This window comes from Pseudonaja textilis, chromosome 3, assembly GCF_049901715.1.
Source record: "Pseudonaja textilis isolate UNSWEBS1 chromosome 3, rPseTex1.2, whole genome shotgun sequence".
NCBI classification, from domain to species: Eukaryota; Metazoa; Chordata; class Lepidosauria; order Squamata; family Elapidae; genus Pseudonaja; species Pseudonaja textilis.
Genome location: NC_141992.1, coordinates 61,266,061 through 61,276,978, shown reverse-complemented (window position 1 = coordinate 61,276,978; position 10,918 = coordinate 61,266,061). Strand labels below are relative to the sequence as shown.

Here is a 10,918-nt window from a genome sequence, read left to right as displayed (position 1 = left end):
CTCAGTACCTCATTCTCATATACCCAGCATAAACATCCCCAACTCTTACCATTCATTTAGCTAAAGAAGAGAGAGGGGGGATTTGCTATTTTTCTTCTCCTAAGTAAACCAGCACAGAAAAGGACATTTTTTGAAAGCGAGTGGATGTAGTTTTCCTACGAGTTGTGAAAATATCCAGGAATGTTATGCTTAGATGATCTAGAGATCTTTCTGAGACCAGGGGACAAAATCCATAAATTCTTGTTTGCAAATAGGCTCCATTCTGCAATAATTGTTTGTTCTATACTGATCTTTAATTGAAATAAGCTTTGACTAATAATTAGCAGTATAAAAAAATCAAAATATTCAAATACACTGACCTTTCCCTTTCCATTAATGAGTTATGATCAAAATGTACCCTATTTTACCACAGACTATTCTAAAGTGCGTGAGACAGCTTAACTTATGATTTTTCCTCATAAGTTTTAGCTTCCACCAATTTTCCTCAGATATACTGCTTTAACTGTACTAGCAACTTTCCATAAGATAAATTCAGCATCTACTGATTTTTCTTCTCACACCGATTAATCCAAGCCACCCACTTTGGGAGAATATAAATGTTACACTCAATGATACCAATAAGAACAGCAAAAATAAAATTCACTTCTGCATAGTGAGCTACCATCTAGTGAATTTGACCTTATGAAAGCTTTATTTTGCATTACGACCAATTTTCTTGAAGACAGAAACATGCAGTCAGTTTGAAATACTATCAATGAACATATCTTTTTTTTTTAGATAAAGCCTAAAAAGTCTCTTGATTTTTCCCACTCATAGAAAAATATGTATTTGTATACCCAGAAAAAAAATCAGTAATTGATGTATGCTTACAATCATTGCAAACATTTATGTACAATAGACTAAAGCCGGCATCTCTTCTTTGGACGTGCACAAGTTTACAACAGTGGTTTGTGACTGACCTGATTATTTGTTGCATACTTTTAGTAGAAACAAGCCCAATTTTCTTTGGAGTTGGTCCTCTGCTCCATTTGTCAATATACAAGAGCCATAAGTTAAAGCTAGTTAAGAACACAGAAAAAGATTCAAGAAGGGCCATCTTGATTTTTTTTAAAAAGGGTTGTGAAACAGATCACCAGTACAGATGTCAACAGTATATGGCAGAAGTAGAGAGATGACCTCAGTTATGAATCTGAATGGCCTTGTAGTTCTTTTAGATGTTTAGACTTCCCATAATACTTCACATGAGTTTCCACATAAGTTAATATCTTGGTTATTAGATACCGGACATCAGGATCACTCTGGTCATTTTCTTTGATATTATATAAGTGCTGTAGCCCATTCTCTTCTATTAACATTGCACAGTATTTGGCAGCTAAGGAGAAATAAGACCGCTAGTTAACATCTTCAACATAAACATGACAGTGGTAAAATATGTGAGGATATGTCGGAAACACTGCTTGCTGCAACATAATCAACTTTGTTTTCAATATCACTAAAACTACAAGTCATGTTGATTTACAATTCCAGTCAAGATTTAGATATAAGGCAAATACATTTCAGTGATTTGGAAATATCTGTCAGATTCACATATGCCTTTCCTCCATTGCTCTAATTCTTCATTTGTATGTAAGCTGCCCAACTTCAAAATCATTCTGGGCAGCTTCACAAAGTTCAAAGAAAAAACATTCTATTTAAAAAAAAAATTCAATCTCCGGGGTGGTGGGCATAATGTATATTTCTTTATCAACTCCTCAGTTAAAAGGACAATCAACACCTTGAAATACAACCAGAAGCTGATTGGCAACCAGTATAACTCAGGTAGCAGGATTGTTAAATTTGACATTACTGTAATTACAAATTGATGCAATAGTTCCACCTTCAGTTTAAGAAGTTAAACACCAAGCTTTGAAAAATAAAAGTTTTAAGGCTTAATGAAGGATACCTACGGGTTTTGCAGCAGACATGCAGAATAGCCCACGCAGCCCAGATCTGTACTCCAGGTAATGTAAAGCAGTCAAGCAATGGGTAAAAAGGCTTGAGGGACCTGAGAATTAAAGAATATTTTTCAAATTTATCAGTCATAAAAAATAAATGTAAACAGATATTATTAATTGATTTTGTGCTATCAGGCACTTGTATCCTGGTAAGTTCTTAAATCGTGAAATCAATGAAGCCACAATACAACAACCTTTTGCATTTCTAAGATATTTTGTGATTACCTATCAGCACAGTATGCTGATGGAGGCAGTCTGGGCTTCTACGATCCTGAATTAGTACAGTTAATGGCAGGACCTGCATAAATGCTTCACCCATTAAATCAGCTATATGAAGAATATAAAATATCGAGCCAGTGTTGTAATATTAATGGAGGAAAAAGGAATAAAAAGCTCAACAGGTGGTTCTTCCTCTGCACCATAGGGAGCCCAAAGAGAATCTTAAAAAATGGCTCATATCAGCATCCACTTCTCTTTTCTCACACCCTATATTTCTGAAATTGTATATAAGTATTGCACTGCTACCCAAATTAGTAGGGCATAATGCTAATCTGAGTTTACCAACCAACTAGCTTCTAAGAAGAAATCTTGCTTGATATTAAAGATGTCACAGAAAGCAGAGGAAGAGGAAACACCTGTACTAAGGTGTTACGGGCACTCAAATTTGCAGGCTTATTTCTAATGAGTTGCACATGAGCAATAATCTCCAGCACTTTGACTGCACTTGGCTTTATAGATGTACACAAATGTGACTTTTAATTTGATCTAGTAAAATTCTAGAATCTATGATGTTCATGAGAGGCAGATCAATAAATACACAAGTGAATTAAAGCTTTCTGTTTTACATCTTGTTCTCAGTGTATTTGATGCTCATTGTTTTAACTATGTTTAATTAATGGAATATTTTTAATATTCATGTGGGTGGGAAGTTTGCATATGCCAAGAAAGGAATCCACTGGCACGCGAGCAGACAGCGTACAAGGATGCAAGCAGTAAGTACAGAATTGTTCAAGATTTAACACTGTACCTATAAGCTGGCAGTGCCACCATCTTGCATTCTGGTGTTGGCCACTTCAAAAGGGTTGAATGCTGTTAACAGAGAATACAAGTTTAAATACTTCAGGCAACCTTAAAATGCTCAAGAGAGTTACAGTACTGAATTCACTATACCAGCTTTTCAATAAGGGATCTTCTCAGTTTTTGACTCAATGTCCAGGCTTCTTCACCTCTGGATATCAAATTGGCCATAATCCCAGCTGCAAAATAGCTGACTTCTATCTCAGCACTATTCAGAAGTTCACTGACATGATCCACAAAGTCCTTCTGCATTAGCCTGGGATGCAGCTCTCTCACCTCCGCCACGTTGTTCTTATTAGGATAGAGAAAAAAAATAACTTTGAAAACAAGATTTTGAAATCGAATGCAAGCATTTGATAATTTACTTACATAGGTAGTCCTTGTTTAGTGACCCCCAACTCAGACATTAAGCAAAGTGGACCACTAAGCAAAACCCTGACTGTGCTTAGGATCTTACCTCAGCTTTCATTTGTTTTACAGACCTGCAAAGGTCATAAGTGTGAGGATGGGTTGCAAAGTCACTTTTTCCTCACTGCCACAACTGTTGCTGTATGAGGCAGTTGAGGACTACTTGTATTTTTATGAAATTATTTTTTGTATGCCGCACCTGATTTTGATCTTACCAGGAGGCCCAGAGCTTTGTGTTGTATAGATGAATCAGAAGAAAAAATCTGTAAAGAAAAAAAACCAACTAAATGTATGTTGTGTTCTATCTATCATCTCATGTAGTGTCCTATCAGAGCTGCCTTGTTTACCTCTAAAACTCTCAAGAAAAGATCCAATCCTTTGTGGTCCATAAAGTGTGCACACAGAGTTGGAGCTTCATCTGTGAGATTCCAAAGTGCACGAAGTGTAAAGTGGAAAGTCACATCTAATTCAGTCTGATTTGTTTTTTGTTCAATTATTTCAAGCAGTTTCTATAAAGGAAAAGGATAGCACTACAAGTAGTATAATATAAAAATATGGAAAGTACAAATCCCTTGTCCTTTGAACCATTATAAACGGGAGACATAGAGGACTCACCCCAACAACAATGTAGAATTCTGCAGAAAGTTGTGCTGCTTGCTCATCTGAAAGCTAAAAACAAAGCAGACTTTTAAAGTAATACCCTGGAGAGCTAATGAAAATACTGGATTAAAAAAATAAAGCCACATACCTTAAGTCCCAGGATAGAGATTACATTAACTGCAATTCTTTGTACATGTTGATTCTCCTGATTACAAAGCCACTGAACCACAAATTTGGCAGCCACAAACCTACAATTTAAAAATATTTTATTTTTTCATCACATCCAACAATTTTTAAGCAACTACTTATCTACAAAAAAAAATGTTTTCTATTATATTTAGAAGTGCAACACTCTTTTGGTATTATTGTTTGAGGTGGGATGTCTTACAAATCTAGTTAATAAAATACTAAATTTTAATATAATACACACCATATTTTCTAAGAATTATGTATAACCCAGGAATATGATATGCAAAACACTTTGTTCTGGTAGGTATTGTATTTAAACTGAGCTGAATTAGGTTCAAAATAGGCTTTAAATTTTTTCTCTTAAGAAGACATTGCTAAATAGGCATACCTAATATGTTCTACTAAGAATTAACTTTAGAGGTTCAGTTCAAAGCAATGATCTAATCCCTGAATCAGATAGTTGATTTGGACTGAATTAGCAAATTGAACACTTGTATGTGACTATTTTACCTTGGTTCTGTCTTGTATTTTTCCACAGGAAGAAATCTTGCTAAAAAGCAAAGCACTGACAAGAAGGGAGTTAATAAAAGAGACAAAGAATGTGTATTCAAATAAGATATGCCTGTCTATAGCAGCTATAGAGTATGTGGCTCATGTCAGGTAGACTGGTCTGAAAAGATTAACATTGTATCTCTTTGCCTTCCTGTAAATTTCCTCCCTCACCTCCTCCCTTGAATTAGCACAATAAAAGAGGACAGCAAAAAGCCTGGGAAGCAGAAGAAAGGAGCAGGAGAAGAAGCAGAGAGCCGGGACATTTTCCATCTGTTCCAGGGCAGCCAGGGAATCCCATCTCCCCCAGGCTCAAAGTGCTGCCTCATTTTGAAGATTTCTTGTGTTTTGTGTGTTTTATTTCTTGTGCTTGCTTGGCAATCACTCTTGTGAGAGTCTTGCCTAGCCTCACCCTTGCGAGGGTCCCACTCTATCTCGCCCTTGCGAGGGCTATTTTCTCACCCTTGAGAGGGTTACTTTAAACTTCGTCCTTGCGAGGACTAATTCACCCTTGCGAGGGTCCCACTGTCTCGCCCTTGCGAGGGCTACTTTAAATCTCACCCTGGCGAGGGTTATTCTCTGAGAGGAATTCAGCAATCAACCAGAAAGGCGAAACAACAGACCGGTCGCTCAACGCGACACTTGTAAATCAATCTAACAATTCCATAGCCTTTTACTCATTTTTTTCAGAACAAATTGAATTAATGATCTGGTGCACACAAGTTTTACTATTTATAGATGCCAATAATTATAATGCATGCATAGAAAATTTAACCCCTGAACAACAGCTCCTCTATCAAATCTATGCTAAGGGATTTTTAAAATTTTGTGCAGAATGAACCATTACAGAAAAAATTCATCAGTAATGCTTTACTGATACAGTATTTGTTTCAATCTGCTATCTATGGCCTAATACGGGAGATCTGATTATAAATACAATGTTCATACAAAGTATAAATAGCTTTTCTATGTGGTACTTCAATTGTATGGAAATTAGGCCTCGTAAATACGACAACCACTTAATCCAGATTCTTAGTATTCCAATGATACATATTCAGATGACCAAGTTTTGGGGAGATGTCTCACAAAGTTCCACAAAACACAGTTTTAGTTTATTGGCATCACATCTAAATTGAATTTAAACTGAATTTAAATTGAGCATTAAAACAGAGAATCTACTCAACATTGTCAGTCTTTTCATTACAAAAAGAGATTAACAAACCATGAACATGCGTGCTTGAAAAAGCAGAGATCTGAATTTTAATTTGGTGATGGGATGTACAGTATGTAAGAAGATAGCTTAATGTTATTGCATAAAAAGGAAAACCTCTTTCATCCAGATTAAGGCTTCACTTTCAGTTGACTGTTTGTACTGTGAAACATTCAAAGAATGTCACTCACCTATTAAATGGAACATCTTGGAGAATCCTGACACTAGATAATGAAAGAAGGCAATTCTTCTGGAGCTGTGTGGAAAGAAGAAAAAAAGAGTTCAATATTACGAAAATGTGATATTCAGAACTTGAATTATTAATTGTTCATAAAATGGTCAATTAAGACGTGTATGCTTTTAGTGCTTTGAATCTTAAAGGAAAGGGAATTATTACTAAATAAAATAACTTAATGCTTTTGAATGGCATATCAAACAACTTCTACAACTGGGTGTGTGTAAATCCAGCTCGGCAGAAGCAACGGGTAGGCCACATAATCCTATGCGGCATATTGATGAATGAAAAGCACAAGCAAAAGCTTTGCATTTTTCTCCCAGGGAAAGAAAAGATCGATGTAAGTGAAAAAAATCCAATGTATGCCCGCTGTGTCTGGCAATGAAACAGGACCTCCAGGGGTCTGTTTTTCCTCTCAGTAAAGTAATTCAAAATCAGCCGCACCAAGTACATAGTAGGAGTGATTTGTGCAAACTTGTGTGTGTGTGTTTGTACAGGATATCCTACTCTATATCCTTACCTGCCGTTGTTCAGGAAATGTTTCCATGGCTTTAAGGAGCAGCTGAATTACACTGGAGAGCAGACGAACAGGCACGCCTGCTGCTAGGCCTTGCCTAGTTAAATTAAGGACACAAGCACTAGCAGTCAACTGTACTGCCAAATCCAAAGGGTGATTCTTCATCCCAACAATCACAAGCTACAAGATGAAAAGAGACAGTAACGAGAACTTTAATACATTATATAGTTTTCTAAGAAAAAAAAAATCGAAGGACACAAACCTATTTGTATCTTTACATTTTAAATGAAACATACTGAATATGGTTAAGCTTCAACAATTGGTAAGCAATTATTTCTTTCAAATTAAACTCCCTCACCTTTAAAATTTCAGGCTTTGTAATTTTCATAAAACAGGTTTGCAGAAAAAGATGAAAGAAGGCCTCCTTCACAAATGTTGGCCTTTCATTGTAGCGTTTCAGAGCTTCTAAAACCTGCATTTCATTTTCTCCTCCTGATACCTTTCAATACATGAAGATTTCATTTCTTTAGTGTAACTCTGAACAAAATAATTTTAGTAGTTAGCATGAGTCTTGCAACAATACTTTAAGCCAGGATTAAGTATTATTACTTTAAGACAATCTTTTGGGCACCAGGGATCGGTTCCATAGAGAGAGGTTTTTACGGGACCAGCGGGGGCATGGTTTCACATTCTGCCCGCATGGCCTAGTTTTTTGGCATGCGGCGACCCAGTACCATGTCCACGGATCATGGGTTGGGGACCCCTGCTTTAAAGCACAAAATCACTTTTGTCACTCTTCTCCATTCCGCTAGGCTGAAATAGTGAAGCTGTACTGAATTATGAGTTAATCAGCAAGGCTGACAAGAAACTGTCTTTAGACAAAAATGATCTAAAGATTCTACGATATACAATATATTACTTTCCAACCAAATCTATGGCTTACTTAGCTATTGCTTTTATTAAAAGTGAACCTGGGTCAGCCTGTTACATTGTGGAGGAACTTCAGGGGTGGCCCAGCATTTGTATGATGACGTAAAAATCAAACTTTGGGTTTTGTTAGTATTAAATCAGATCTTTTTTCAGTTGACGGGAGGAAAATATTTTTTCCGCTAGCAACAGCTTTATCTGTTGGTTTGAGAACAATAGGCAAAAGTCATACATCTTTTGTGTTAGTACAAGAAAGCTGTTAGTTATTTAGTTACTTTCTTTAATCTTAAAAAAAATATATATATATAACCATTTTTAAGACCGAAACCTTAGTAGTATCAACGTTATTAGTTCTATGCTGCAAATAAATTAACTAGAGCTACAGTTAGGTTTTCAAATCATGCAATCTTCTGATTTTATCAATTATCACTCTAACTGCAGTGCATTTCAATGGTCCCAACCTTCAAGCTTCCCTGTCCTGAAAGGAACGCTGTGAATCCAGCTGCTGTACCTAACAAACCTATAAAGTGCATTCGCGGCCGCTGTCTGACAAACGCTTCTACGGCTTCATCAGTAATAGATTTGTTCCCTGAAATGTCCAATGATACAAGATTAGGCAGAATGTCTTTTTGCCTTAGCAAACAAAAGGCAATCTCGGATCCAGAATGCTGATTGTCTGAGATATCAAGGTGAACCAGATACTTTAGTTCTCTGATGACATCTAAGAATTTTGTGGTAGGCATTTTCAAACATTTCAAACTGTACATAGTTAGAGATTTCAGACGATTCCTGCAGGCGAGGAGTGCAGATATGTTTGTAACAGAAGTGTTGGATATATTCAAGCTTTCTAATCTTGGCAGGGTAGCAACGTCTGCTAGATGTTCATCCCCGAACAACACATTTGTAATACTCAAAGACCGAAGACCGTGAAACTGACTAAAGAATCTTTCATACGAATTTGTAGGAAAAAGAGTTAAAGAGTCCAGGACAAGGTACTGGAGATTGTTCTGGATCCATTTATTGCTTCCCAAGCCACTCACAACATCTGCAATGGTAACAGTTTCATTCATTCCTGCAGCATCAAGCTGTACTAGTTTATGATGGCAAAAGGCCTTCTTGAAGGATTGGGCTGAGATTTTCGCTTTGCGGATGCAAGCTTGCTTCAAACGAATTTGGCTGCCTTGGAAAATGCCCACTGTACCATCATTTAACAACTCTGGCAGTAAAAGGGGAAAAAAAAGATATATATCAGACCAAGTAAAGTTCTGAAATCAGTCCAACTGTTTCCTATTTGCCTATTAATGATAAAAATTTCCACAATTTATACTTGATTCCCGATAATGCATATGTGTCACTTCCTTGGCAGTACTACAGAAGTAGTTAACTACTGCCTTCTTCCAGAATATTTTTTGCAACTTCACAGGTTAAACCAACAGCACTGAAATTCCCAAGCGGTTGCCCATCTAAACACTAACTACAACCAAACATGTTCAATTTCCAAAATCAGCCAGGATTAGCTAAGAACTGCCAGCTGGTAAAGCTCTACTAATAAATGATACCTGTATTTTCAAAGTAGTCCAAACTAACCTCTAGTTATGATGAAAATTGGGACTGGATTGCCATTGTTAAGCAACGCATAACTATACATGCTACTGAATCATGGACTATTTTCCTGAATCCTTCAGAGCCCCAACATGTGAAATAAACAGAATTAAGAGTTCTAATTTATGAGTAATCCCATATTCAGAACCCTGCTTCGTTAACATTCTGTCTCTTCGGGCCCAGAAATCTCTTACCTTGATAAGCCATTATTTGCAGCAATCGATCAGCTACTTCTTGTGGAAGCCTTTGAGATTCTTTGAAGTACAGTGATCCATCAGGCTTTTCCGTACAGAATTTTGCCAGATCAGCAACCAAGACATTCAAGCAGATGTCAACTAGAGAATATGGAGAAGCTTCTGCCTGCAATCATGACATCAATCAGAAAATAATGTTCCAAGGATTGATTACACTGCCAAGTTGTGTTTATATTACCCTAAGGCAAGATGTTCAAACAGACCTGATATAGATAAGAACTATCCAGCTTCAACAGGAACATATACCTACAGGTGGTCTTTGTTTAATGACTGCTTATTCAGCAACTGCTTAAAGTTGTGACAGCGCTGAATGAGGACTTAGGAACTGAGCTTGTAGTTGTATCCACTGCAACTTTTACTGCCAATTTCTGACAAGCAAGGTCAATGGGAAGCTGGAAGGTCACAAAAAAGGCAACCACATGACTGCAGAATGCTGTGACCATGCCATTTTTGCCTAAAGTTAGCAGCAGTTGGGACTGCTGGAACTGCCATCATAAGTTAGTACAATCATGTGACATCACACTTTACGACTGCATCACTTTGTGACAAAATTCCCTGTCCCAATTTCCATTGGTAAGCAAGAACTGCTTGTAATTTGTTTGTATTTATATCAGTGTAACTGTCTGTGTCTCTTGACTCAGTTTATTTGTCCATTTATTCATTATATTTGTAAGCTGCCCATTTATGGTTTGAAACTCAGATATTTCTGCCGAAAGAGCTTGTATGAAATATTAGTAGAATCTCAAAAATATTCTGTGAGTTTAAAAGGCCTCCAAGCTAGTATAAATGTAATAAAATAAAATTAACTGTACCAAAGTACTAACGAAATCAGTATAGTATCATGACTCAAATACCATCTGGAAGAGCTGTGTTTTGAGCAACAAAATTATGTGTTAATTCATTGCCTTTTCTCCACATTTTTCAGGCAGAAGTTTTAAATTTTCGTCCCTCCCCAGCCTCCCTTCTTGGCTTCCCTGGCTTTTCCCTAATCACGCTCTCTTCTCCTCCCGTCCCTCCTCTCTCGCTTCTCGATCGGACTTTTAAAGCCGCCTCCAGCTCCGCTCACCTGCACAGCCGGACAGTTTCCACAAACGGGGAGCGGGGCTCGTTGGCGGACCTGCAGGAAGCGAACCATCGCAAACAGCCGGCATCCACTCTCCCCTCGACCCCAAACCGGAAAGCGGAGGGAGGGGGGAAAAAAAACAACAACAACCCACAACCGGAAGCGGCCTGAGTGGAAACAAGAACAACCTTTTACCCGCCAGAACTAGGGCGCGGCCGCCTTTATTCGGTTACTGAGGAAAAGGATGTCTCGCTGACCAGGGAAGCGGAGCCGAGTGTCGAGCGACGGATGGA

At 37.5% G+C, this 10,918-nt stretch overlaps 1 protein-coding gene across 1 annotated transcript; it reads right to left on the bottom strand.

Moving 5' to 3' along the window:
- Positions 1-672: 672 nt before the first annotated feature.
- On the bottom strand, positions 673-10,876 carry LOC113440608 (protein zyg-11 homolog B-like). The gene is made up of 14 exons (XM_026707107.2): positions 10,629-10,876; positions 9,503-9,668; positions 8,168-8,922; positions 7,138-7,278; positions 6,783-6,959; positions 6,219-6,283; positions 4,228-4,327; positions 4,095-4,148; positions 3,827-3,988; positions 3,695-3,742; positions 3,165-3,362; positions 3,022-3,083; positions 1,947-2,044; positions 673-1,372 (listed from the first exon to the last, which is right to left on the bottom strand). The coding sequence occupies exons 1-14, from the start codon at positions 10,695-10,697 to the stop codon at positions 1,182-1,184; spliced, it is 2,286 nt and encodes a 761-aa protein (XP_026562892.2). The 5' UTR covers positions 10,698-10,876; the 3' UTR covers positions 673-1,181.
- Positions 10,877-10,918: the final 42 nt, after the last annotated feature.

Coding starts and splice junctions, on each gene's coding strand:
- LOC113440608 (XM_026707107.2), bottom strand. CDS start 10,697: ATGGTTCGCTTCCTGCAGGTCCGCCAACGAGCCCCGCTCCCCGTTTGT. Junction 3,989..4,094: donor AATTCTACATTGTTGTTGGG/GTGAGTCCTCTA, acceptor TTTCCTTTATAG/AAACTGCTTGAAATAATTGA. Junction 3,363..3,694: donor ACAAAGCTCTGGGCCTCCTG/GTAAGATCAAAA, acceptor TATCCTAATAAG/AACAACGTGGCGGAGGTGAG.